This window comes from Vombatus ursinus, unplaced genomic scaffold (genome assembly GCF_900497805.2).
Source record: "Vombatus ursinus unplaced genomic scaffold, bare-nosed wombat genome assembly UNPS02014822.1, whole genome shotgun sequence".
NCBI classification, from domain to species: Eukaryota; Metazoa; Chordata; class Mammalia; order Diprotodontia; family Vombatidae; genus Vombatus; species Vombatus ursinus.
Window position 1 is genome coordinate 1,157,357 of NW_020954600.1, and position 26,893 is coordinate 1,184,249.

Consider the following 26,893-nt stretch of genomic DNA (forward strand, 5'->3'; position numbering starts at 1 on the left):
TGGATGGATAGATGGACAGATGGATACACAGATGGATAGATGAATGGTTGCAGAGGAAGAGATTAGATAGATAGATAGATAGATAGATAGATAGATAGATAGATAGATGGATGGATAGGTGGATGGATAGATAGATGATACACAGGTGGATAGATGAATGGATGCAGAGAGAAAGAGGTGGATAGATAGGTGAATAAATAGAGAAATAGAAAGAGATGTATAGTTAGAGAGATGGATAGATAGAAAGATAGATATATATAGAGAGAGAGATAGAGAGAGAGAGAGAGCGCATTTATTAAGTGTTTCCTAGTTCCAGGCACTTACTAAGTGCTGGGGATTTAAGTACAAGAAAAAATAAAGAGATGAGACAGTCCTGATCCTTGGACCATTCTAATGGGGATGTTGAGGGGAGCTGACAAGCAGAGCGATGGGGTGGAAACAAGGCTGCTGGCAGGAGACTGAGGAGTGGAGCCAAGGTCTGAGTGCATCATAAAATGGCGACCCAGGCACGGCACTTCCCAATCAGGATCGTTGGCCTTAGGGCAGAGGCATCTTCGTGGGGAGAAGGCTGCTGGTGAGGGGGTGGAGAAGTCCAAAGCATGATGAGTAAAGTGAGGAGGGTTCACTCAATTGCTCTTTCCTTCTCCTTCTTCCCCAGTGCACACTCCCTGTGCTGTGGGGAATGGGGGCTGCAGCCACCTGTGTCTTCGGTCCCCACACCCCAAAGGTTACAGCTGTACCTGCCCCACGGGAATCAACCTTCTGCCTGACGGCAAGACCTGTTCATCTGGTGAGTGCAGAAGAACGCAAGACCTGGTGGTCTAGAGCCTCACTGTGAATGAAGAGTGAGCTTCCTGCTTATCCAAGGAGAGGGCCCAATTAGGTCTAAGAAATTCTTTGAATATTGAGCCCCTCTAGAGAAGGGAGGAGACCCTGGGGAGCAGACAGCTGGGGTGCTGAAGGGGCCTAGGAGAAGGATCTGTGGTGCTAGTATAATGGAAGTGAGATTTCCTTCGAGACCTGCTGTATTGCAGAGATCTCATGTTTCCAAGGAATTCTTGGTATCCCTTCCATGGAAGAAGGTTTAGCTTTTTTCTGCTTGACCCCAGAGGGCAGAACTGGCACCAGTTGGTGGAAGTTGAAGGGAGACAAATTGAGATGTGATATAAGGAAAAATTTTCTAAGAGTTAGTACTAATCTAAAGAGGACTAAGCTGCCATGGGAGGTAGTGAGTTCCCCTATGCTGGAGATCTTCACTGCAGAGGCTGGTTGAGTATTCATTGCATATGGTCTAGTGGGGATTCTTTTTTCAGGTAGGAGTTAGCTTAAAAACTGTTAAGGTCACTTCTGACTCTGACATCCTGTGATTTGGGGGAAGATTCTGTAACCCTGGGCCCATGACTTAGGAGGGAGGAAACGTCTGCCCATGCTCTTTGAGCAGAAGGGTAAATGTATGAGATATCCCTTTTCTCCAACACCTGAGCTCTTGGTAGCAGGTTCCCTGAAAGGCAGGACCATGGACAGAGGCAATCTCCTTAGGACAGTCTCCACCATTGCAGGCATGAGAAGCTTCTTGATCTTCGCCAGGAGAATAGACATCCGCATGGTCTCCCTGGACATCCCATACTTTGCTGACGTTGTGGTGCCGGTCAATATCACCATGAAGAATACCATTGCCATTGGGGTGGACCCCCAGGAAGGTCCGCATGCCCCTAAGGGTGGGGTAAAAATCCTTCTACTCTTCTCCCTAAAGCCAATGTAGGCTCTCTTCTTAGGCCACTACTCAGAGTCTGAGATTTACCTACTCTCTGTAACTTAATACATGCTCCCTCTCTCCATAGTACCTTCTATTTGTCTCCAAGAGTGTTGTCTATGGCTTTTGATCCTTTCTTCTTTCCCCACATCATGTCTCTGGGGCTTCTGCCTCACCCAGGGCTATGTCCCACATAGCTTTGTCTGAATACCTGAAGCTCTCTGCTTAGAATTTTCTGTGACTCTTACTTCATCTCTTGAACTGCCTTCTGTACTCTTAGAGGGGGTGAAGCTATTGGGTATCTGTCAGTCAATCAACAAGCGATTTTTAAAAATTAAATTTTATTCTATTTTCTCATTCACTTTTTTCCCTCCCATTCAACTCACCTATTGAGAAACCAAGAAAAATAAAACCACCATTGTAAACACATAGTCAAGCAAAACAAATTCCCTCATTGACCATGTCCAAAACAAATGTATCAATCTGTACTTTGAATCTATCCAGCTCTCTATCTATAAGCAGATAGCATGTTTCATCATGAGTCCTATGGAATTCTGAGTGCTCCTTATTTTGATTAGAGTTCCTAAGTCTTTCAAAGTTATTTCTCTTTACAATATTGTTGTTATTATATAAATTGTTCTCTTGGTTGTGCCCACTTCATTTTGCATCAGTTCATACAAGTCTTCCTAGGTTTTTCTGAAAACACTCCATTCATCATTTTTTACAGCACCATAGTATTCCATCACATTAATATACCATAACTTGTTCAGCCATTCCCCAATTGATGGGCACCCTCTCTGTTTCCAGTTCTTTGTCATCACATAAAGAGTTGCTATAAAAAATTTTTGCATTTACTAAGTGGGCATTGTGATAAGCACTGGGAATACAAAGAAAAGAAAAAACACGATCCCTGACCTCAAGGAGCTTACATTCAAGTGAGGAAACAACATGAAAATAACTAGTTATATACAGATATAGACAGAGTAGATGGGAGCAAGTCTCAGAGGGGAAGTTGCTAGCAGCTGGTAGAGAGGGAGCCTGGGAAGGGTATCCTGTAGAAGGGAAGATTTGAGTTGAAGCTTGAAGGAGGTTAAGAGTCAGGGGTGAGAAGGAAGAGTGTTCCACATAGAGGAGACAGTCAGTACAGAGGGAGTGGAGATGGGACTGAATAGGAATTGAGGCTGAACCAGACTTTTCTTCCTTCAGGAAAAGTTTACTGGTCAGACAGCACACTGCGTAGGATCAGCCGGGCCAACCTAGATGGCTCCCAGAACGAGGACATAATCACCACAGGTGAGACTGACCGCAACCAGCCTAGTAGGGAAAGCCATGGTATAGAGGAAACAAGGCCAGATTTGGAGTCACAGGACCTGGGTTTGAATCCTGACTGCCAATTACAACTCCTTGTGACCCTGAGCAAATCACCTCATATTTCTGGGCCCCACTTTCCTCATCCACAAAATGAGGAAGTTAGATTAGATGAAGAGATAGTGTGGTCCAATGGAAAGAGCATTGGATCTCAAAACAGAAGACCTAGGATCAAATCTCGCCTCTGATCCTTCTTCCCCTAGTGACAATGAACAAGTCACACGGCGCCATGGGGAGTCACTTTCCTCATCTGTAAAAGGAAGAGGACTAGAGGGCAGCTAGATGGTGCAGTGGATAGAGCACTGGCCCTGGAGTCTGGAGGACCTGAGTTCAAATCCGGCCTCAGACACTTACTAGCTAGCTGTTTGACCCTGGGCAAGTCACTCAACCTCCATTGCCTCCAAAATTAAAAAATAAAAGGAAGAGGACTGGATGAAACTGAGGTCCCTTCCAGATCTGTGATCTCTTCCCTCCAAGATCCCTTCTGACTCTAAATCTGTACTTCTGTGAAAGCCTGGCCAGGACTTTGGTCGGGGAAGAGGGAGTCATGGTGGCTGATGATCCCTCTGGTTCTGATGCGGAACCTCGTGTGATCTCTTTGGTTTTTCCAGGATTACAGACCACCGATGGGCTGGCTGTAGATGCCATTGGCCGGAAAGTATACTGGACGGACACGGGAACCAACCGGATTGAAGTGGGCAACCTCGATGGGTCCATGCGGAAGGTGTTGGTGTGGCAGAACCTGGACAGCCCCCGGGCCATTGTGTTGTACCATGAGATGGGGTAAGACTAGGAAGAGGGGCCTCTGGGGATCTGGGGTGACTTGCCTGATTTTGCTGTGGATGGGCCCTGGCCGTGCTTTCTGGCATACCCAGTGGAGATGCTCACTTCACCTGGGGCTTCTGCCTCCCCCAGGGCTATGTACTGGACAGACTGGGGGGAGAATGCCAAGCTGGAACGGGCTGGGATGGACGGCTCAGACCGTGCCGTGCTCATCAACAACAACCTGGGCTGGCCCAATGGGCTGACAGTGGACAAGGCTGGCTCCCAGCTGCTCTGGGCTGATGCCCACACTGAGGTGGGTAAGGAAGTAAGGAGCAAACAGAGAAAGGAGGGAGGTCTTCTACCCCCAGGGGACTGGGAGAATCCCCAGCTAATTGACTTAAAGGCTTTCTGCCTCAGATGGCTCCTAGTCCTTTCATGTCCTCTCCCTTCTCCTCCTTCCCCTGCAGCGCATCGAGGCCGCTGACCTCAATGGTGCCAATCGGCGCACACTGGTGTCGCCTGTTCAACATCCCTATGGCCTCACCCTGCTTGACTCCTACATATACTGGACTGACTGGCAGACCCGTAGCATCCACCGTGCTGACAAGGGCACGGGGAGCAATGTTATCCTGGTGCGGGCCAACCTTCCTGGCCTCATGGACATCCAGGCTGTGGACCGACAACAGCTGCTGGGTGAGCTGACCCCCGGGTGCTGTCTGTCAGGTGCCTTACTGGGATATCCACAGGGTGCCTGGAGCTCAGAGCTGTACTCAAGCAATGGCGAAACCTTATTGTCCCCGTTTTACAGAGGAGCAAACCAAAACTCAGGGAGATGAATTAACTTGCCTGAATTGCTTTATTTGAATTGATTAGATTGGAAGCTTCTTGAGGGCAGGAACTGTCTTTTGCCTCCTTTTGTAATCCCAGCGCTTAACTGGGATACAGTGCTTGACACATAGTAGGGGCTTAGTAGATGCTTATTGACTGGCTGACTGACTGCTTTCTAGTGTGGAGTGATATCCCCTCTCTCTGTGACCATATCAATAAGAGTATGAGGTCTCCACTTGCCCCAGAACTCTTGGAGGCATCCCACACAATTCCCCTTTCTGCTCCCCCTGTGGAAATGACGGAATTGAGTTGCAAAGGACTGAATCCTCAAGGCCTGCTGCTTTTTTGCTTTGCCAGGGCGCCAGGCTGGACACTAATTCTGCTCTTCTTTGCCCCTTTAGGCTCAAATAAATGTGGCCCAAAGAACGGTGGCTGCTCTCACCTGTGTCTGCCAAGACCATCAGGCTTTTCCTGCGCCTGCCCCACAGGCATCCAGCTAAAGGGGGACGGGAAGACCTGTGACCCCTCCCCAGAGACCTACCTGCTCTTCTCCAGCCGAGGCTCCATCAGACGCATCTCCCTGGACACCAATGACCACACCGATGTGCACGTCCCCGTGCCTGAGCTCAACAATGTCATTTCCCTGGACTACGACAGTGTGGACGGGAAGGTTTATTACACAGATGTCTTCCTGGACGTTATCAGGTATGGGCATATGGGCGCTCAGGTGGCATACAAGCGTAACTTCCAACAAAAGTAGCTCTCCCTTCATCCTGGGTGGGTGAGATCTTGTTTTGTGTTGAGTCGCTGAGGGGCCCAGGGGCTTGGCAATGTTATGGAAGCTGGACCGTAGGCTGTCTTCCCTGATTCTTGTGTTATCTTACAGGGCTAAAACATTTCACTTAGCCAGTCTGTGAATCTGTTCTATGATAATGGACCCATGCCCAAACCCCTGGGTCTAGGACACTATGTAAAGTCATAGGTACATTCTGAATCTCCCACCTCACCTTCTTCCTAGTCACCACGTTTGTTCTCTCAAAGGCTTCTGGGGGATTATTAACCTGCTTTCTGTCCAGACCCCTATACTCCAAAATTGCAGGGAATTAACTTTGGCTAAGCTTTGGGATAATGAGTCTAGGGGACATTAACTTCTTGTTATTATTCATAATGTTATTGTTACAAATGTCAGCGGTGATTATCAAGGAACTAGGTAGACAGCTGTCCTGATACGCCTGGTAAAATCTATTCCCTCCCCTAACATTGAGTTGATGTCCCCAAGGCGAGCTGACCTGAATGGCAGTAACATGGAGACCGTCATTGGACGGGGGCTTAAGACCACTGATGGCCTCGCGGTCGACTGGGTGGCCAGAAACCTGTACTGGACAGACACAGGCCGGAACACCATTGAGGCCTCAAGGCTGGACGGCTCCTGCCGGAAGGTGCTGATCAACAACAGTCTGGATGAACCCAGGGCCATCGCCGCCTTCCCTAGAAAGGGGTGAGTTTGAAGCCAGAAGAAAGGAGAGCCATCCTGTGCAGGAAGGCTGTGCCTTATGGAAGCTTGTCATGTGACTGGGCAGATGGTGGGCACCGATGGCCTTAGCACTGCAGTCACCCTGTAAAAGGAACCTGCAGTAGCATCTCTGAAGATTCTGCCCAACCCAGAGGTTCTCCACTTATGAAGAGCTTCCTCTAGGGGTGCCATGCATTGCATGAAGCTTATCCGTGCAATTGTGTGCACCCCAGAAATTATTTAGAACTTATACAAGTATGAGTCTCCTAACTCTGCCGCCATATGCTGCAGTTCCTCATGACCAAAGGTAACCCTGGATCATGAGCAAAAATGTTTGAGAAGCACTGGTTTTTCCTATCATCTCACCAACCCCCACCATACCCAGATGCTCTCTTCTTCCTCTATGAGGAGTCACATGACTGCTTTGGCCTAGGTACCTCTTCTGGACAGACTGGGGCCACCTGGCCAAGATTGAGCGGTCGAACCTGGATGGCTCCGAGAGGAAATTACTCATCAACACAGATTTGGGCTGGCCCAATGGCCTCACCCTGGACTATGATACCCGAAGGTGAGAGTCCTCCTCAGACACCAGGCAGGCAGAGTGAAGTCCAAGGAATTCCGGTGGCCATCGCCTTCCAACCTACCAGTCCATTCTGGGTTTTGTTAGGGAACTGGAGAAGAGGAAAAGGAGGGAGGGAAAATCGGAAGCACCTGCCTAGAATAAAGGGGGAAGGAGAGAGAAAGTCATAGAGGTAGGAGGGACTCTTAAGTTGTTTGTAGATACTCAGAAGTGAAGAGGTAGAGTTAGAATATAAGCTCCTTGAGGGCAGGGATTACTTTATTTTTGCCTTTGTATCTCCAGCAGTTAGCTGAGTATCTATCACTTTTGTTCAGTTATTTTTCAATTGGTCCAACACTTCAAAACCCATTTGGGGTTTTCTTGGCAAAGATACTGGAGTGATTTGCCATTTCCTTCTCCGGCTCATTTTGCAGATCAGGAAACTGAGGCAAATTGGGTTAAGTGACTTGCCCAGGGTCATGTAGCTAGTACGTGTCAGAGGCTAGATTTGAACTCAGGAAGATGAGTCCAGGCCCAGGACTCTATCCACTGTGCCACCTAGCTGCCCCATCTGTCACATGGGTTGGGGATAATAAGTGGGCCTATAATTTAATTGGCCTAGAGAACTCCCAGATACACCCTGCCTTTACCAATGCAGATTGGCACCTTCTCTACCACTTACAGTTTTAGAGGGGGCACCTGGAGTACTGAGATATTACATGACTTGTCCAGGGTAATGCAGCCAGTATATTTCAGAGTTAGACCTTATACCGTACCCAGGTCTTCTGGTTCCACGACCATCTCTTTATCCATGATGCTCTACTGACTTGATCTAGCATATGTTGGGCCCCTAATAATGCTTATTGCATTGAATTAAGATGAAAAAAATTGGGGTGTCTTTCTACCCCATTTCTCTCTTCTGCTCCTGAGGGAGTATGTCTGTATGTTGGGGCCCACTCTCAAGTTGGGTTCAAGCCATGGCGCAGTCATAGTGAATAGGAGGGAAGGCATCCCATACTTCCTCAGGTCTCTCTCCTTTTACCCATTGACCAATCACCCATTCTTCTTCTTTAGTCCCAAGGCCCAGTCTGCCCTCTTCCTGAGCACTCATGATGTAGGTGACTGGCTTGATTGAGAGGAGACAGGTCATTGGGGGATGCCAGGGCTCCTGTTACCACCCCTCTTCCCAGCTACAGCTTCTTCCCTCCCACAGGATCTACTGGGTGGATGCTCACTTGGACCGGATTGAAAGTGCCGACCTCAATGGAAAGCTGCGGCAGATCTTGGTCAGCCATGTGTCCCATCCATTTGCTCTCACACAGGTAACACGGGTAGCCCTGGAGGAGGGAGGGTGTGGAATGGCAGAAGTAACTAAAGCTTCTTGGCTGGAGTGCGACAGAACTCTTACTGTAGAGTTCTCAGGTCAGTCATTCAGGGTCATGTTTGCCCAGATGGACCAACTGCATCACTTTGCTAAAAATGCTACAAATTTCAGGAGTGTCTACTAGTGATGCCTTGTGGGTTGAGGCCAGAGTGGTGTCCCTTTCCCCCACTGGAAATTTCCATTCTTTGGAGTATCCAGACTCTGCCATGGCTCTGAAGGGCCTTTGGGGGGAGCCTGGCACTGAAGCAGCTCTGCCCCTGACTGACACATTCCAGGACAGAGTCTCTGTAGAAAAGGAAGTGACCTACAAAATATAAGGGTACTAGGCAGAGTGTAGGGTTTTGTTTTGTTTTGTTTTTTTTTTTTTGTTATAACCCAGAACAACAATAAGGAAAGATCAGGTCAGGGCCACAAGTTGAGAGCTCACTTGCTAAGAGAATTCCTTCTTGGCATCCATTGGGATGAGACTAGATCTAGCTGCCAATCGTTGACCAGTTGAGTGACCCCTCCCCTCTTCTTTGGGCTTCCTTGATGAGCAGCAAGACAGGTGGATCTACTGGACAGACTGGCAGACCAAGTCAATCCAACGTGTAGACAAGTACTCGGGCAGGAACAAGGAGACCGTGCTGGCTAACGTGGAGGGGCTCATGGACATCATCGTGGTCTCCCCTCAGCGGCAGACAGGTAGCTGCCTCTTGCTCCTGCTTCTTATTCGTTTTCAGAAACAGCCTCTGAGAGCCCTTGGTGCCTACAAAATAAGGCTTTCCAGAGATGACAAGGTTATAGATTTAGAACCTAAAAGGGACCTTAGAAGTTGTCTAAGCCTCTCATTTGACAAGTGAGAAGCTGAGGAGCAGAAAAGTTCAGTGGTTTGCCTCAAGTCATATGGGTAGTTAAGTATCAGAGGTGGGATTTGAACCCACATCTCCCTGACTCCCATGCCCTAGCCACTGCACCACGCTGCCTCATGGGATCAAAGATTTATAGCTTCAAAGGACCTTAGACGTCATAGAATCATAGCAATACCTTGAGGTATTGCTTCTAAGCTGGTAGAATCCATTCTCAGCCTCCACTCCACCCCCCTGGTTATACCTCTCTAGTAGCACCATCCCCCAGGGCTGGATCTTCTACCAAAGGCCTTTTCCTATTCCTCCCAGTTACTCTGAGAGCTCTTTCTTCTTCATGAAATTATTTTAGATAAATAACTTGGGATGCTTTTGTCTTTACTAGCTTGTACATATATATCTGAGGGCAAGTACTATTTCATGTTTTTCTTTATATTTCCAGCACTGAGTACAATACTTAGTGCATAGGAGACTCTTAATATGTGTGATACATGTTTATTGAATTGGCTTGAGTTAAATTTCATCCTCTCTTTACCTTCCTGGCAAAAGTAGAGTCGGCGAAACTTTCTCACTGACTGTTCCTGATTGGACACTTGATTTCTTTGTCCTTAGGAACCAATGCCTGTGGCGTGAACAATGGTGGTTGTACCCATCTCTGTTTTGCCAGAGCCTTGGACTTTGTCTGTGCCTGCCCTGATGAACTTGATGACCGGCCCTGCTCTCTAGGTGGGTTGTGAACAGAAGAGGCCATTAGCACATGGAAGCCTTTGGGAGAAGAAGAATTAATAAGTCTCTGCCTCATCCTACCTGACCATCAGCAAATGATAGGATGATAGCTTTACAGCATTAGAGCTAGAAGGGGCCCTTCAGGCCAGCAAATCCAATGCCCCTCCTTTTCATAGATGAGGAAACTGAGGCACCGCGTGACATGCCCAAAGTGTTTGAGGTAGAATTTGAACCCAGTCTGGTGCTCTATTTACCACACTGTGCCATTTCTGAGTAGCTCAGTCTCACTCAGCCCCAGTTTTCTCACCTGTAAAATGGGGAGAATGATAGCACCTCCCATGGTGGTAATGTAGGTAAATCTCTTTGCAAACCTAAAAGCCTGTTATAAATGTGAACTGCTGTTGTCCATGCTATGTGAGCCTTTCTCTGTGGGTCTTTTGGTTGTATCTTTATTTTATCCTTTGAGTGTGAACCTCAGTGACAGAAACCCAGAAAAAAAAAAGAAAGTCACTCGTAACATCAGGAGCAGAGTCGAGACTCAAATCTAGGCCTCTTGGCTCTCTGTGTCCCTAATGTCACTTAATGGCTAGAGCCATCAGAATTGATGATCAATGGTACAGTCAAAAGAGCTCTAGTCCAGGTTCAAATCAGATGCTTACAGCCTCTGTGACCTTGGGCAAGTCATTTCCCTTCCCTGAGCCTCAGTTTCCCCATCTGTAAATTATTTGGTTTATTATATTATATGGTTTATTTACTGTTCTAGATAGTACCTCCTCCTGAGGGAGCCTGGGACAGGGCCTCTGTTATTTTTCCCTGCCTTAGTCCTTCTGTGTGCTACCCTTGCAATTCACAACGTCGGCCTCAGCCCTCCATGTCACGCTCAAATTCCACTTTCTCTTTAGTGCCTGGCCTGGTGCCGCCAGCTCCCAAGTCCACCAGCATGAGTGAGAAGAGCCCAGCGCCACCCAACACCCCGCCTACCACATCCCGCTCCTCCACAGCTCGGACCCGCACATCCCTGGAGGAATCTGAAGGAAGGTAAGGAGGATTTGCAAGTGGTGAGGAGTGAGGTTGGAGGTGACTGTCAGAGGCAGTGATGACTGAGTCTTCTGTCCCCCTCAAACACTGATCCACTTCACTGGTGACAGAACTGTAAGTCCAGCTGGAGAATTCTGCTCCCAGGACCCGGCTAGCACTGTTCACAGCGTAGAACAAGAGACTGGGGCTGGAAAGAGCTCAGAGGCCTCCAAGTCCAGTCCTTTCATCTTACATCCCATACGTAGCAATCAACAGATGGAAGACTTGAACTCAGGTCCTCCAGATCCTGTGTTCATTCCACATGCTGTTTCTCATTTTTATATCACATCAAATTCCATATTTTGGAGCCCTGCAAGGTAGAGGTGTGACCATTTCCTCTCCAGCTCTGAAAGAAACAATATTGTGCTTGCAAGAGATTCACTCAAAAGACAATAAGTGAGGGGCAGCTAGGTGGCACAGCAGATAGAGCACCGGCCCTGGATTCAGAAGGACCTGAGTTCAAATCCAGCTTCAGACACATAACACTTAGTAGCTGTGTGACCCCTGGGCAAGTCACTTAACCCCATTGTCTAGCCAAAAAAAAAAAAGACAATAAATGAGGGACCTCCATGACTGGAATCTGTCAGGCCCTCCTCCCTTTAATATTTGCCATTATTCTATAGGTTTTATTTGGTAAGGCTTCCTAAGTACTATGCCTACAGGTAAGCGTTTATCAGCTGCTACCATGTAGACAATGCCTGTGCTACAGCCTCATGATTTGGACAGAAAGCTTGTATCCAGGTGTGGTTAAAGGAATCTCTCTTTGGTGCTACACCCCCCCCACCCCCCACCCCACATATACTTACACATAATAATGCCTGCTCTAGAACTTTATCAACTTAATAAAATAATTACTCTAATATATATACATATATAAGTTTAAAATATAAACACAACATACAACAAAAGTTAAAGGAATAAAACATAATCTGGGCATAATCCAGTGCCTTCATCAACTTTATATCAATTCCCATTCACTGCTTAATCTAATTCTAGTTATTGCCAGGCTGGAATTTACCCCCAAACCATTTCTTGGAGTTAGAAATTACATCAGGGCATATATGTGATTCCTGGTTCTGGCATTTCAGTACCTTAGGGAAGTTTAGAATAAACATTTCCCTGTCTCACAGGTGATTTTTCTCTAATTTTTCAGAAGAAACCTTTAACTGCTCACTTATAACCTAATAGAGAAGGAATATTAAGTTGCCTTTTGAACTCTCCTTCATGTTTCAAAAGCAATGTGGGGGGATCACATTTCAGGAGAATACTGAGTACTTAAAAGCCTATGATGGCCTTTTTTCCATTGAGGTCCTTCCTTGGCAAGTAGATGAACTATTTGTCTGTAGGCTTTTCCCCCTTCTTATTACATTTTGACATTCACGTGTAGTTCTACTAACCTCTGCTGGCTTCTAGCTCACTTCCCAACTTGCTCCTAATTTTAAAAGAAATCATACTTTAAAAACAAACAAACATATCTTTAACAGCACACCTAAGCACACTTGTGCAACTCAAACGTCAAGTCATATGTAGCCATCAAGCCCTTACCATGGTTCTGCCCTGTCCAGGTTTGTTTGTTTGTTTTATCTCACCTTATTTGGAATCTCTCCTGTCAGTTTTCTGAAATCATTTCCTTATAGGTCAAGACATTGCCTTGCCCCTGCCGTGGAGGAGGGGAGAAATCTGTACTGTGCTAGGGGTAGCCTTAATTCTCTGTTTTCTTGTGCCCCACAGCTGCTCAGAGAAAGATGGTGGCCAGGGCCTCTGTGCACATTCCAATGAGGCTGTACCTGCTGCTCCAGGTGAGTACCAAGGACCTGGGAATTGAGGGTGCTGGAAACCAAAGTTCCCAGTGACACCTTTCTTGACTTTCTTGGGGAAAGTCTTTGGGGGCTGAGAAGCCTATCCCTTGGCATAGTCCCTGATCTGAATGGGCATATCTTCATAATTAGATATTCTTTCTCAGTCTCTCAGACACTAAACTTTTTTTCCTTTCATTTTAAAAAATATATAAAATGTTATTAATTATTTTTTAAATACTACAATCATTTCCCAACATGCTCCCCTCTCTCTCTCCGTTGAACTCTCTCTTTTAACAAATAAAAGGTTAGGAAAAATATAACCAATAGTGATAGTAGCCAAGTGGCATCTTGAATAGAGTTCCAGATTTAGAGTTAAAAAGACCTGAGTTCAAATCCTGTGTCTAACACTTACAAGCTGTTTGACCGTAGGGCAAGGCATTTCACCTTTCAGCTTCATTTTCCTTATCTGTAAAAAATAGGAATGATAATTGTACCTATCTCAAAGAGCTGCTATAAAGATCAAATGATAAAACATGTAAAGTGTTTGACAAACCTGAAAGCGCTTTATCAATGCTAGCTCTTATGATGAGTTTGAGAAACTCAGAGGAAAACTTGTCTGAACTGATGCAGAGTAATGTAAGTAGAACAAAAAAACCAAGATTTAGGATGACTACAAGAAAGTTAGTAAAAGAACACCAAAAAGAGACTGCATAAACATGGCCTCAGGCTCTCAATGTCTGTGTGACCCTGGGCAAATCACTTCACTCTGTCTGCCTCAGTTTCCTAATCTGTAAAATGGGGATAATAATAGCACCTACCTCATGCTTGTTGTGTGGATCAAATGAGATAGTATTTATAAAGTGCTTAGCCTAGTGCTTGGCACATAGTAAACATATGAATATTAGTTATTATTATTATTAGTCATTATAATGACCAATCTTGGCCCTAGAGAAGGGCTGAGAAAATTGACCTCCCTTCCTCCTTTCCTTGGAGAGGTAGGGGAATATGAGTACAGAACAGTACATGCATTGTCAAACATGGTTACCTTGGGGTTGGTTTCACTTAACTGTTTTTCTTTGTCACAAGGGAAAGCTCATGGGATAGGTAGGTGTCAGAGGTGGAATGTTTAGATTTGGCTACTTTGTAAAAACAAAAGGCATCAATAAAACATTCATTTAAATAAAAACAAAGCCACCTGTTTTGAAAAGATATGCAGCATTCCACATCTATAGCTTCTTCTGCATCTACCAAGAGGAGGGAAGTCTGTTCTGTCACCTCTTGTTGTAATCAATCTAAATTCAAAAATGTTTTAATGTTTTTTCTTTACTTAGCTGTAATCACTACATGTAGACTATTGGTTCTGCTTTCTTCCCTTTGCATCAGTTCATGTAGCCTTCCCATGTTCTTCTGAATTCCCCAGCTACCCTTCTTTGAAGGAGAAAGGTAGGGAAAGGGAGCTAAGGAAATGTTATGGGCCTGAGAGAAAGGTCTTTCCTCATCTTGAGGTGAGATAGAGGGAGATCACTTGCCAGCTGGTTCCCAGAGATTCCCAAACCCTTTGTTTGAGATAAAGCAACTTACTGCATGGGTTAAGTTGGATCCATCACTAACCCTGACTGCCTGAGACAGAGGATTGTGGTGGTCCTTGCCTAGGGCTTCTGTGGGGGCAGGGTGGCCCAGTGATGATGCTCTTAACCTTTTTGGGTTCATAAATCACTTTATAATTTGGTGAAGTCCACGAACCTCTTCTTAGAACAATGTTTTTAAACAATTAGAGGCTTGCCTGAAGACTTCAACTGAAGGCCTCTTGAAGCAGCGCATTCCAATTTATGGTAGCTCTACTGGCCATGATGTTTTTTCCTATATTGAAACTAAAAATGAATGAATGAATGATTGGATAAATAAACAGACATAAATAATTGGAGGAAATGCTAAATTTCAATTAAAGGGTAGTGAAAACAAAGTTGTATTTTTTTCTTATTCAAGTTTTCAGACCCTCCCCCCAAAAAAATCTATTCAAAGACTCTGAGGATCAGCATAAGCCCAGGTTAAGAACCCATGGCCTAGTTGGACTTGGGGTCAGGAAAGCCTGAGTTTGCATCCTGCTTCTGTGTGACCATGGGCAATTCACTTTTCTGAGCCTCAGTTTCCTCATCTGTCATAAGATCATAGGTTTAGATGAAGTCTCACCCCAGCATTTTACAGATGAAGAAACTGAGGTCCAGAGAGGTTAAATGATTTGCCAGGATCACACAGGTGATCACACAAGTGATAAAGCTCGGATTAGAACCCAGGGGTTCTTCCTCCAAAGCCAGCATCCTTTCCCCTGTACCTAGTGGGACCGGGAGTTCTGATCTAACAAGATCTCTGTGAGGCTTCTCCTTTAAAGAGCCACGTCCGTCAGTTTCAGTGATTGTCCTGCCGTGTTCTCCTCTAGGGGAAGGGCTCCATGTCAGCTACGTGATTGGCGGCCTCCTCAGCATCGTGCTCATCCTCCTTCTCATCGCTGCTCTCATGCTGTACAGGTAACCCTAGGGCTCCAAGCCTTCATGGCTTGCTCAGCCATCGTCCTTCTCGGTGACCCCGGTTCTGTCTTCTTTCATGTCCCCTGCCTTTGGCCTCTGGCCGTACTCATCCCAAGTCTCCCCAAAGGCACGCGCCCTGGCTCAGGGCAGCAGAAGAGGCCGTGGAGATACCAAATAGGTTTCCTTTTCAACAGATGTAGCCCTTTAGCTCAACCTCAGAGAGGCAGAAGTCCTGTGTTCAAGTCTAGACACTGACCCTCAGAAGGGTCCTTTGAGGCTGCCTAGTTCAACCTCCCCCTTTTATCATGGAGGAAGCTAGTCACATAACTTCTCAGCTTGTGTGCACTCTTCTGTAACACAGGGATAATAACAGACTCTAACTCACTCAGTTGTGAGGGTCAGAAGAGATCACCTGTTATTTGAAGCAGCTAGGTGGTTCAGTGGGTAAAGCGTGAGGAAGACTTGAGTTTGAATCCTGCCTCAGATGCTTACCCTGGGCAAGCCATGTCAGCTGTCTGCCTCAGTTTCCTCAACTGTAAAATGGGGATGATAATAATAGCACCCACCTCCCCATATTATTTCGAGGATTGAATGAGATAATATCTGTAAAGCCCTTTCTGTACCTTAAAGTGACATATGAATGTGTGCTGTTATATTATAAAAGATGTAAACACTATGTAAATGTTAGGGATTGTTATTATTATCTTTGTGACCCTGGACAAGTCACTTTGCCTCTGTGGGCCTCATTTTCTTCACTTGTTAAGTGGAGTAGTGGCGCTTGATTGCTTCTCAGGTCCCTTCCAGCCACCGAGCTAGGATCCTAAGTTAGAGACAAGTCACCAATCTGCAGTGTCTACACTGCCAGAATGGCAGGTCTAGACGAAAGCGACGTTCTTGTGATCCCTTCCATCCTCGTCTTGGGTTGAAGTCCACTCTCCTGATATTCTTCCTCCCGATGGCTCTACTCAGAAACATCGCCCTTTCCCTTTGGAGCTCGCCAAGCCCCACTTAGCTGTGACCATGGACATTCTAGTGGCCTCTCTCCATGGGTTGGGTCCTGCCTACGCACAAGCAGAGCCAGTATTTCTGAGCTGGAGGCTCCATTCGTGACCACCCCCAAAATCGGACCTGACCCTTTTTTCTCCTTCTTCTCGCCATCTTTCTTTAGACACAAGAAATTCAAATTTACCGATCCTGGCCTGGGAAACCTGACCTACAGCAATCCTTCCTACCGGACCTCCACCCAGGAAGTGAAGATTGAAACTATCCCAAAACCAACCATGTATAATCAGCTCTGCTATAAGAAAGAGGTGAGGAGTGAGGTCAGTCCAATAAACATTTAGTAATTGTCTTCTATGTACCAAGTCCAGTGCTACAAAGAGGGGATACAAAGAGGAAAAAGAAAGTCATTCTGGCCCTCAAGGAACTTATATTCTATTGTAGGAAAAGAATTTACTGTCCTATTCAAATTTGTGGCTAATTCAATTTAACATGGCAAACCTTTATTAAGTGCTTACTATATGGTGTTCCTTGGGTTAAAGCTATGGATATAAAAATGAAGCAAGACAGTACCTATCTTCAAGGAGCTTAAAGACTTATGGGGAAGGTGTGCAGGGGTAAGACAAATAGACAATGACTCCAGTAGAGGTTAATATGCTAAATGGATGGAAGTCTAAACAGAGAGACTGAAAAAGAACTGGGGAGTGGAGGGAAAAAAGGGGAAAGCCGGGAAGACTTCATTCATTTATTCAATAAACATTTATTAAGTGCCTACTATGTGCCTGGCACTATGGTAAGCACTATTGTTGTATAGTCATTTTCAGTCATACCCGACTCTTCGTGACCCCTTTTGGGGTTTTCTTGGCAAAGACACTGGAGTGGTTTGCCACCTCCTCATTTTACAAATGAGAAAACTGAGACTTAATTGGCATGCCCAGGGTTCCAGAATTAGTAAGTGTGAGAGACAGAATTTGAACTCAGTTCTCCCGGACTCCAAGTCGAACATTCTTTCCACTGTTCCACAGTGCCCCCCAAATGCCTCCAGCATGTTTTAGTTTTTACTGATACCTTTTGTTTTTCTATCATACTCATTTCCCATTATATTTCCTTGCTTTTCCTTTATCCCTTATAAACAATAATAGCTAATATTTATGCAATATTTTAAGGTTGGGAAAGAACTTTACATGTTATCTCATGTGATGCCTAAAATTCTTTGAGATAAGTGCTATTATCACCCCCATTTTATAGATAGGGAAACTGACATGAGCTTTTTTTTTTTTTTAAATAACCTGCCAGGGTCAAAATGTCTGAGATAGAATTTGAACTTGGGTCTTCTCGGTTCCGATTCCATCACTCTATACACTGCTGCCACCTAGCGGCCAACAAATAAAAAAGAACTACTGGGAGGGGAGCCAGTTCAGTAAAACTGTTGTTTGTCTTTTGTTCTTTCTTGAAGAGGACCATGAGATCAGGGAGGTGATGCCATAACATGCAAGTGAATTGGATTTAAGCGAGGCAGGGCTGTGCAAAGTCACCAGCCTCATGTTCTCCTCTGGAGCCAGATAGGGATCAGGAGGACTGGAGATGGCCCCCTCAGTAGAACTAACCAACACATAGGTCACATCCAACATTGTGTATACAGTGTTACATACTCCTTGTCCCCCACTTCCACAAGGGAAGGAGGAGGAAACAGCCGCATTCATGAGGTGGGATTTCTAGGTCCCTGGAGATGGGGCTCCAGGTACTTCTGAAGCTCCTGCAGCTCACAGGTGGAAGATGAAAGCCTTGTGACCCTTTTCTCCCCCACCCCCACCCCCTTCTGTTTTTCCTCCTTGGCAGCTCTCGCACCCCTCTGAGAGCCTTTCTCCCTTTCTCTTCTGATTTCCTCCCACCTCTTCACGTCAGGTACTTGCTGAGTGTGTGTGCACGTGTGTACGTGTGTGTGCATGTGTGTGGGTGTGCCTCTGAGGACTAGAGGATGTTCCTTGGAATCCCTGACCTTTGGTCCCTGGCTTCTTCCTAACTTGCTCAGTGGGTTCTGTGAGGAAGGCACCCAGTGCCTTGAGCCTGGTCTTTCTACTAATCTTGGCTTGGGCGAGGTGTGTGTGTGTGTGGAGGGGGGCAGTGTCACATCAAGGTGTTTGTTCTTGAAATACAGCAGCTGCCTTGCCATGGTTGGAAGGAAATGTAGTCAGGAGGGCAGAGCCCAGGCCTCGGCCCGCTTTCTTTGGAGAACAGCCGTGTTCCTCACTAGTGGCTGCAAATTTTTTTTTTTGGTCCCCCCGGAACCAGGAGTGAGGTTTCTCCTAGAGGAATCAGGAAAAACAGAAGGAGCCAAAGGGGCCTTTAGGTCTAAACCTTGAGCAGCTTCTGGCTGCTTGGAGGGGAGTCGGGGTTTTCAGGGACAGGGCCAAATATTTAAAAAAAAAAAAAAGAGGAGGAAGGACCAGAGCAGTTAGGGCCAACTCAATCATAATTCAAGCTAAGAATGTGGGTCACAATAATAATACTTCAGTGAGTTGATGGCCTCATCAGTAGGTATTCCCTTCACTGGCTCAGATCACAGTCCATCCGTGGCTTTCCAGCTTGCATCATTCTCCCAGACATCGTCCACAGAAGACCTGCCCGTATATGCCTCCTTTAGGTCAGGAATTCTTAAACTGAGAGGTTTGATGTGAGGCTGAAATGAGGGAACAGATAGAAAGTGCTTTACAAATCTTTAAAGCACTGTGTAAATGTTAGCTATTATTATTCTTTGTTATAAGGGGAAGGGAGAAAAGAAAGGAATATATGTATATATATATATATCTGTGTGTAGAGATCTAGATATAGATACATAGATAGATACATCTACTGCCAAGTTAGAAGTATATAGATAGATGTGAACTTGGATAGGAAAAAGATCATATATTTATTCTGACATCATTGGTTTCCTGTGTAATCCCATGTATTTTATTTTATGTATTTAAAAACATGAGTCTGAGCAGGGCCAAGCTTAGGCTTCACCAGATTGCCAAAGGATTCCAGTGTACAAAAATGGTGAAGAAACCCTGTTCCGGGTCTCCTTATGCTTCATGGGTAATCCCCAGGGCAACCCCAGGGCTGCTGCCCTGTCCCTGCATCATCCTTCATTCTTGAATTCTAGCTCTGTAGTTTGCCCCCTGTGTGACCTGGGCCAGCCACTTCCACTCTGTGGGCCTTAGTTTCCTCGTCTGTAAAATGAAGGCATTGGCCTAGATGGCCTTTGAGGTCCCTTCCATTTCTGTGTTCTTAGCATGCTTTAGCTTTTCTTTGCATGACTAGTCCCTCGGCTTTTCAGCTCCTGCATTTCTGGAGTGATTGTAATAACAGCTCATGTTTGTACTGTGCCTTGTGATTTACAAAGTACTGTCCTCACAGCAACCCTGTGAGACAAGGAGAAAGGTAGATAGTCAGCCAAGTAATATTGGTTCCTATGTGCCAGGCACTGTGCTAAAGTACTAGAGATACAGAAAAAAAGAAAAGAAAAAGAGGCAAAAGACAGTCCCTGCACCCAGTGAGCTTCCAATCTAATGGGGGAGACAACAGGTAAGCCACGATGTACCAACAAACCGCATACAGGAAAAGCAGGAGATAATGAAGAGAGGGAAGACTTCCTTCTGAAGCTGGGATTCTTGTCCTCATTGTTTGATGGAAGAAATTGAGGTGAAGTGAGACTTCGCAAATGGCGGAACCTAGACTTGAACCCCAGGCATCTGGCTCCAAGACCAGTGTCCTTCTCACTGGTCCAGCCAGTGTGATCCCTGAGGCAGCCAGCTGCCCACAGGCCAGTCTCCAGGTCATTCTGAACCTCCATGGATGGGTGCATACTCTTGCTTCCATAGAAAGGGAGTCATTGTTAATAAAGAAACATTGTCTACTGTACTTTAAAATCTTTTGACGAGTAAATCACTTGTTAGCCAAATGCAGATCGAGTGACTAATATTTGGCAACACTTTTGCATATTATCATAAAGTTATAAAATCTTAGAGCTTGATAGGATCTTCCAACATAGAATGCCTGAGATGGAAGGTGCAGTAGAATATAGAATGGGGAATGTGAGAGCTAGGAGGAACTTCAGAACAGAGAATGACAGAGCTGGGAGGGGCCTTAGAACAGGGAATGTCAGAGCTGGGAGGGACCTTAGAACAGGGAATGTCAGAGCTGGGAGGGGCCTTGGAACAGGGAATGTCAGAGCTGGGAGGCGCCTTGGAACAGGGAATGTCAGAGCTGGGAGGGACCTTGGAACAGAGAGTGTCAGAGCTGGGAGGGGCCATAGAACAGAGAATGTCAGAGCTGGGAGGGGCCATGGAACAGAGAATGTCAGAACTTGTAGGAATCTGAGAACATGGAATGTCAGAACTAGGAGGGACCTTATAACATAGGATGTGAGAACTGGGAGGGACCTTAGAACAGGGAATGTCAGAGCTGGGAGGGGCCTTGGAACAGGGAATGTCAGAGCTGGGAGGCATCTTGGAACAGGGAATGTCAGAGCTGGGAGGGACCTTGGAACAGAGAATGTCAGAGCTGGGAGGGGCCATAGAACAGAGAATGTCAGAGCTGGGAGGGGCCTTACAAGCTCTCAGTGATCTTAGAGTTCACTTAGACCAACCCCTTAGCTTTACGGATGAGGAAGAAGCAGTCTGCTATATAATGGAAGGCGTTGGATTCATAATCAGTAGACTTGGGTGGGAATCTCAGCTCCACCTTTCACCACCTGTATAAATGGCCAAATCCCATGTTCCTTTAGGCCTCCATTTCTGCATTCATAGAATAAGGAAGATAGACCTCTAAGGACCCTTTCTGGAACTGAGCCCAAAGGTCCTGCTCTCTGGCCCAGGTCCTCCAGGGGATTAGGGCCTAAATCAGGCTTAGAACCTGGGGAGTCAGTAGGATGAGCCGACCCTAGGCTGATCTTTGGGTGTTTGGGTGAATTTCCCCTGCCTGTGTGATGAATTGGGGCTAACTCACTCCTCCTTTCTTTCCCTTTCCCAAATCCTCGTAGTGTTCTTTTCCCCTCAGCAAAACACTGGCCAGAGACATGACTTTGTTTCTCTTCCCGCTTCTGCCGTAGGCTGGGCCCGAGCACAACTACACCAAGGAGAAGATCAAGATCGTGGAGGGCATCTGCCTCCTGTCGGGCGGTGGTGACGATGCCGAGTGGGATGACCTAAAGCAGTTACGAGGCTCAAGGGGGGGTCTGCTCCTCCGGGACCACGTGTGCATGAAGACAGACACGCTATCCATCCGGGCCAGCACCGGCTCCTTGGATGATACTGAAACGGAACAACTCCTCCAGGAAGAGCAGTCAGAGTGCAGCAGTGTCCACACCGCCGTCGCCACCCCGGAGAGGCGCGGCTCGCTGCCAGACACGGGCTGGAAACATGAACGCAAACTCTCCACTGAGAGCCAGGTCTAAGTGCCCAGATGCCCCTCCTACCCCTCTGGTCCTTCTCCCTCGAAAACAAACTACCAGCCCTGTCCCCTCCAGCCCTCCCCACCCGGGTCCCACCCCATCCCCATCCCCAGACTCCCCACTGGAGCTGTTCTCACCATTGTCCACGCCTGCATCCGCACGAGAACCGATGCCTCAACAGGACCACTCAGATCCAGACGTGGTCGCCAAGCCTGCCCGCTCATACCTGGTCCTGAGAGCACAACAGCCTTCTGAAGTCGGGCCTGGGTTTGACTCATTCTTCAGTGCTGATATCCAGCTCACTCCCTTCCCTTAGCACCTTGAGCTCCTCAGCAGAGGCCCCAGGCTCATCTGTCCGAGTCACTAGAGCTATTTCTTAGTGGGGACTTACTTGCCCAGCCGGTAGCTGGAGTAAGGAGGGAGGAATGGATGGAGGGAGAGACTAAGGACAGAAGGGAAGACCTAGCGATGAGTGAGGGCTGAGAAGAGAGGAGAATTGGCCCAGCCGGTATGGGCATCCTCTCTGATTTTGCCAGCAAACCTCCTATCTCCATAGAACCCCCAGTCTTTTGAAAATAGGGAAAGGTTTTTGAAAGGTGGGCTGGCCTGGGTGTCCATTGCTGGCAATGGACGGTATTATTAGGTCCCTAGAAGTCACTGATTAGGTCCCTAGAAGTCAGTAGCAATACCTGCTGTTTTGGTTTTGATGCTGCAGCTGGCTCCACCATGAGTGGCCTCCCCCTCATTGGAGGTCTTTGAACAAAGGCCAGATGATCACATGCTGCGGTTGTAGAGGGACAGTTATTTAGTAGGGGTTGAACCAGAGGGCTTCCTTGGACCCTTCCATCTCTGAGATGCAAGGATTCCAAGTCTCCCAACAACCTTTCCTTTCTACCAGGATTCTGGTTTTGGCCCCATCTGCCTACCTAGGTCTGTGGGTGCCTGTCATGAATTTCCTGCTTATCAAAGTCTTCCTGGTTCCATTACTGGTCAGAACCTTCTCAAAAGGAAGTGGTCCTTGAAGCAGTCTGTCAGGTCCCCGGAATGACTTGGGGGCCCAGACCGTGCAGTATCCATTGAGATGCACCAGCTGGACCAAATGCAGGTCTCTGTCCTGTAATTTGAAAGCTTCTCCAAGTATCCTCCAGCACTCTCCAAACGAACGTTTCAGGGAGTGACCAGAAGTTTCCAGGAATGGTCAGGTGGATTGGCCAGGGTGGAGATTTGGGCTGTCCAGAGCCTGAAGGAAAGTGTTAAGGAAGCTGAACCTCTGAAGTTCTCTCTAAACAACACCATGATGTAAGCCTGTAGCTGATGGGATAATGAAAGACCTTATCCCATCACAGCTTTTCATGTTGGAATCAATTAGCTTAGCTGCTATCTTCTGGCATGTACCCATTCTCCCAGGAGGCAATAAGCCTCAGGCTAGTGCCAGAGCAGAGGAAAGGGGAGGGATGCTGGCCCCTACCTTCCACCAACACCTTTCACTTTTGTTTCTTTTTCCAGCTCTAGTTACATTGTGGTCCTCCAGGAGCTTTCTGAGAAGAGGGTTACTGGGAAGGGCAAGTTTTCTTTAGTGTCTCCTGTTTGAAATAAAGGGCTGGACTGTGGGGATGGCTACCGTCACCACCCCTCAGGCTCTGGGATCTGCCCCCAGTCTCATATCTTCTGACCCTGGGAGACTGATCAGTTGGGGGACAGAGAAGGCAGCCTTGGAGCAGTGGCAGGCTATGGCCTGGCTCTGTTCAGTTGGGACCAGGCATGCAAAAGATGGCACAGTATTAGGAAGGAAAGGACTAGGAGCCAGGAAGTGAGGTCCTAGCCAACCATAGCTAAGTGCTTCCTGGTCTCTTCTGCCTAGGCTGCTGTGTAGGACCTGACTTTGGAAGCAGCTGCATAGGAGGGAAGGGATGCTCCTGGCCTCTATCCTAGAGCAGGGGGGACATTCCCAGTGGTCCTGCAGCCCAGCCATGGAAAGGAGACCCTTCTCTTTGGAAAGGAGCTGGCAATTTCCCAACTTGAGCAGTTCCTGGGCCCGACCTTGTCTGACTCGGGCTCTTCCCATAGCTCACTATTGAGAAAACAGGTACCAGCTTAGGCTAGTGAAGAAGGAGGACCAGGACAACCCTTTCCTGGCTGATTCTAACATGGCCCAGGGCAGCTACTTATTCCCTCAGTGCTCCCTTCCCTGGCCTGTTCCAAGACTGGGCCCAGCAAGCTGCATGGCCAGGACTGGAAGTCCTCTGAGTGTGTGGAGTGGGCGAGATAGGGTACCAGGAAAGGGCTGGGGAGCTTTGATGTCACCCGTAGAAGTGAAAGAACAAGGCTTCCAGCTCGAAGAGGGAGGAAACTTCATTGTTTGGGGGGAAGGGGAGTGAGGAAACAGCTCCCCCGAAAAAGAGAAAGCTCTCATTGCACCTGGCCTGTGCAGAATGTAGAGAGGACATATTTGATGAATTATCTATTTGAGCACTGATTTACTATGTAAAAAGCAAAAAATATCTTTGTCCTAAGCTAATGGAAGCAATTCTCCTGCGCTCATGTGTAATGGTTTTAACGTTACTCACTGGAGAGATTGGACTTTCTGGAGTTATTTAACCACTATGTTCAGTATTTTAGGAATTTATGATAATTTAATATAAATTTAGCTTTTCTTAATCACCTTGCCTGCCTTGGAGTCATGACTGATGCTCTGACAGTCCTCCCCCCCACCCCCACCCCAGGGCAGACCCTTGCCTTGGAGAACTTGCCCTCCTGGGTGTGGGTTGAGCAAAAAGACAATGGGGACAGCTGGGCTAAGATTCTGCTTCAAAGCGTGGCCTCATGGAACTGGAATGGATGTGGAATCAGGAGACCAGTTCGAATCCTGCCTCAGATGTGACCGTGGGCAAGCATCTCTGAATGAAGGAAGGAATGCGAAATCATTTATTACTGTGTGCCAGATGCTGAGGATACAAAGAAAAGCAAAAATAGCCCCTGCCCTCAAGGACTGAAATTCAACTTCAACTCCCGGGTCTCTAGACCATTCCATTAGCGACATGCTCCTCAATAATAATAATAGTTAGGATTTATATAGCACCTTAAGGTTCACAAAGCATTTTACATGCAGCATCTCATTTGATCCTCATAACAACTGTGTGAGGAAGGTACCATTATTCCATTTACAGATTAGGAAACTGAGGCTGAGAGAGGTTAAATGACGGGCCCAAGGTCACAGATTTGAGTATCTGAGGTGGGGTTTGACCTAAGGTCCTTCAGACTCCAAGTCCAGGTTTCTGTCCACTGTACAACCCAGTTGCCTAAGTCTTTGTGGGTTGAGAGCTGAAAGCAGAGATCATCAAATCAGAAATCTAAGCTGGGTTTTCATTTATTGAACGGAAGGAGAGAAGCACACTTTGTGCTTGCTTGGGAAACCAGGAGGGATTTCTTTGGAGTATAAAGGTTCCCTGTGTCCATTTTGCCAACTTACATCAAAATGGGTCAGGCTGGCATCAGATAGTTCATGACTAGAGGTATAGTCGACCTGTGTCCATCACACTGCTTCAGGAGGAGAAACAGAGGGTGGACAAGACAGCATCTGCCCTCTGTTCACCGAATTCTTGAAAGAAATTAGTGTCTCAATAAAAATTGGAAATAGTACCCAAAGCAACAATACTCTACTTCTTTATGAAATGAAGATAATACACAGACATCTTAAGTAGAGGAGGGGCTGGTTAAAACATGGTGAGCTGGTGAAAGTTTTTGAAGGCTCTTCTATGTAAAACTTAACCATACTGTTTTAGTTCATATTTATGAGACACACTAAGGTTTGCAAAGCTCTTCACATGAATTATAAATCAACTAATTAACAAATCTGTATTAAGCATATGCAATGTAGCGGACTATGTGTTAGGCAATGAAGATATAAAGGCAAAAAATAAACAGGCTGAACCCTCCCATCTCCACCCCAGCTCACATTCTAATGGAGAGACAACATATTTTGTACATAGATAGACAGATGGAGATGATGGATGCAAGACACATACAAAGTAGGTAAAAGGTGGTATTAGATACAAAGGTGAGTAGAGAGGTATTATTCCCTGTGGTAGGTGCTATTATCACCCCTATTTTAAAGATGAAGGGCAGCTAGGTGGCACACTGGATAGAGTGCTGGGCCTGGAATCAAGAAGATTCATCTTCCTGAGTTCAAATCTGGCCTCAGACACTTCCTAGCTGGGTGACCTTGGGCAAGTCACTTAATGATGTTTGCCTCAGTTTCCTCACCTGTAAAATGAGCTGGAGAAGGAAATGGCAAACCACTCCAGTATCTTTGCCAAGAAAACCCCAAATGGGATCATGAAGAATTGGACACAACTGAACAACAAAAATTTTAAGGATGAATCTGATGCTCAGAAAGGTTACAGAATGTCAAAATTTGAGAGCTGGAAGGGACCTTAGCAGTCACCTAGTTCAGACCAAAAAGGAATCCTCACTATAGTCATCTAGCTTCTGGCTAAAAGAGAAAGAGGCGTCTCCAGAAAATCCATTTCACATTGCTGCTTGTTGTTTCAGTCAGTTCTGACTCTTCTAGACCCTACTTGGGGCTTTTTTTTTCTTTCAGTGAATTGGGGTTAAGTGACTTGCCCAGGGTCACACAGCTAGTAAGCGTCAAGTATTTGGTCTGAGGTCATATTTGAACTCATGTCCTCAAGACTTTCAGGACCAGTGCCCTATCCACTGCACCACCTGGCTGCCCCTATTTGAGGCTTTCTTGGCAAAGATACTGGAGTGGTTTGCCATTTCTGTCTTCAGCTCATTTGACAGATGAAGAAACTGAGGCAAACAGGCAAATAGTATGCTTCCATCTGCATTCAGACTCCAAAGTTCTTTCTTTGGATGTAGATAGCGGTTTTCATCGTGAGTCCTTTGAAGTTGTCTTAGATCCTTGCATTCCTGAGAAGTCAGTCATCGAACAATGTGGTTGTGACTGTGTGGTACATATATTTTTAGTATTGATATTAATTTATTGTCTATGGTACCCTCCCCTTTTTTATTTTTACTTTTTTAGCAAAATATAGTTTCCTTGTTTCTCTGTTTTAATTAGGTCTGTTTTTGCTTTTTCTTTGTCTGAGGTCATGATTGCTACCGTTGCCTTTTTTTTTAATCTCGGTTGAAACATAATAGTTAGAAGTGACTTGCCCAGGGTCACACATCTAATAAGTGTCTGAGGCCGGATTTGAACTCAGGGAAGTGAGGCTTCCTAATTCCAAACCCTTTCATCACTTAGAGATCTCTAACTGTTAGGAAGTTTTTCCTTACGTTCTGTTGGGGGAGATCAT

At 46.4% G+C, this 26,893-nt stretch overlaps 1 protein-coding gene across 4 annotated transcripts in view; it reads left to right on the top strand.

The window, feature by feature from the left end:
- LRP4 (LDL receptor related protein 4) overlaps positions 1-24,236 on the top strand; it is a 64,051-nt gene extending 39,815 nt beyond the window's left edge. For 2 of the 4 annotated variants that reach the window (XM_027837796.1, XM_027837797.1), the window contains exons 22-38: positions 659-790; positions 1,560-1,700; positions 2,960-3,046; positions 3,733-3,904; positions 4,037-4,199; positions 4,354-4,579; positions 5,116-5,419; positions 5,994-6,212; positions 6,661-6,795; positions 8,000-8,108; positions 8,710-8,854; positions 9,628-9,741; positions 10,644-10,779; positions 12,550-12,617; positions 15,055-15,142; positions 16,311-16,464; positions 21,234-24,236. In XM_027837796.1, coding sequence (XP_027693597.1) covers positions 659-790; positions 1,560-1,700; positions 2,960-3,046; positions 3,733-3,904; positions 4,037-4,199; positions 4,354-4,579; positions 5,116-5,419; positions 5,994-6,212; positions 6,661-6,795; positions 8,000-8,108; positions 8,710-8,854; positions 9,628-9,741; positions 10,644-10,779; positions 12,550-12,617; positions 15,055-15,142; positions 16,311-16,464; positions 21,234-21,578 — 2,738 coding nt within the window. In that variant the 3' untranslated portion in view covers positions 21,579-24,236. The remainder of the gene's footprint in view (positions 1-658; positions 791-1,559; positions 1,701-2,959; positions 3,047-3,732; positions 3,905-4,036; positions 4,200-4,353; positions 4,580-5,115; positions 5,420-5,993; positions 6,213-6,660; positions 6,796-7,999; positions 8,109-8,709; positions 8,855-9,627; positions 9,742-10,643; positions 10,780-12,549; positions 12,618-15,054; positions 15,143-16,310; positions 16,465-21,233) is intronic. The other 2 variants (XM_027837798.1, XM_027837799.1) reach the window with 1 other exon arrangement.
- Positions 24,237-26,893: the final 2,657 nt, after the last annotated feature.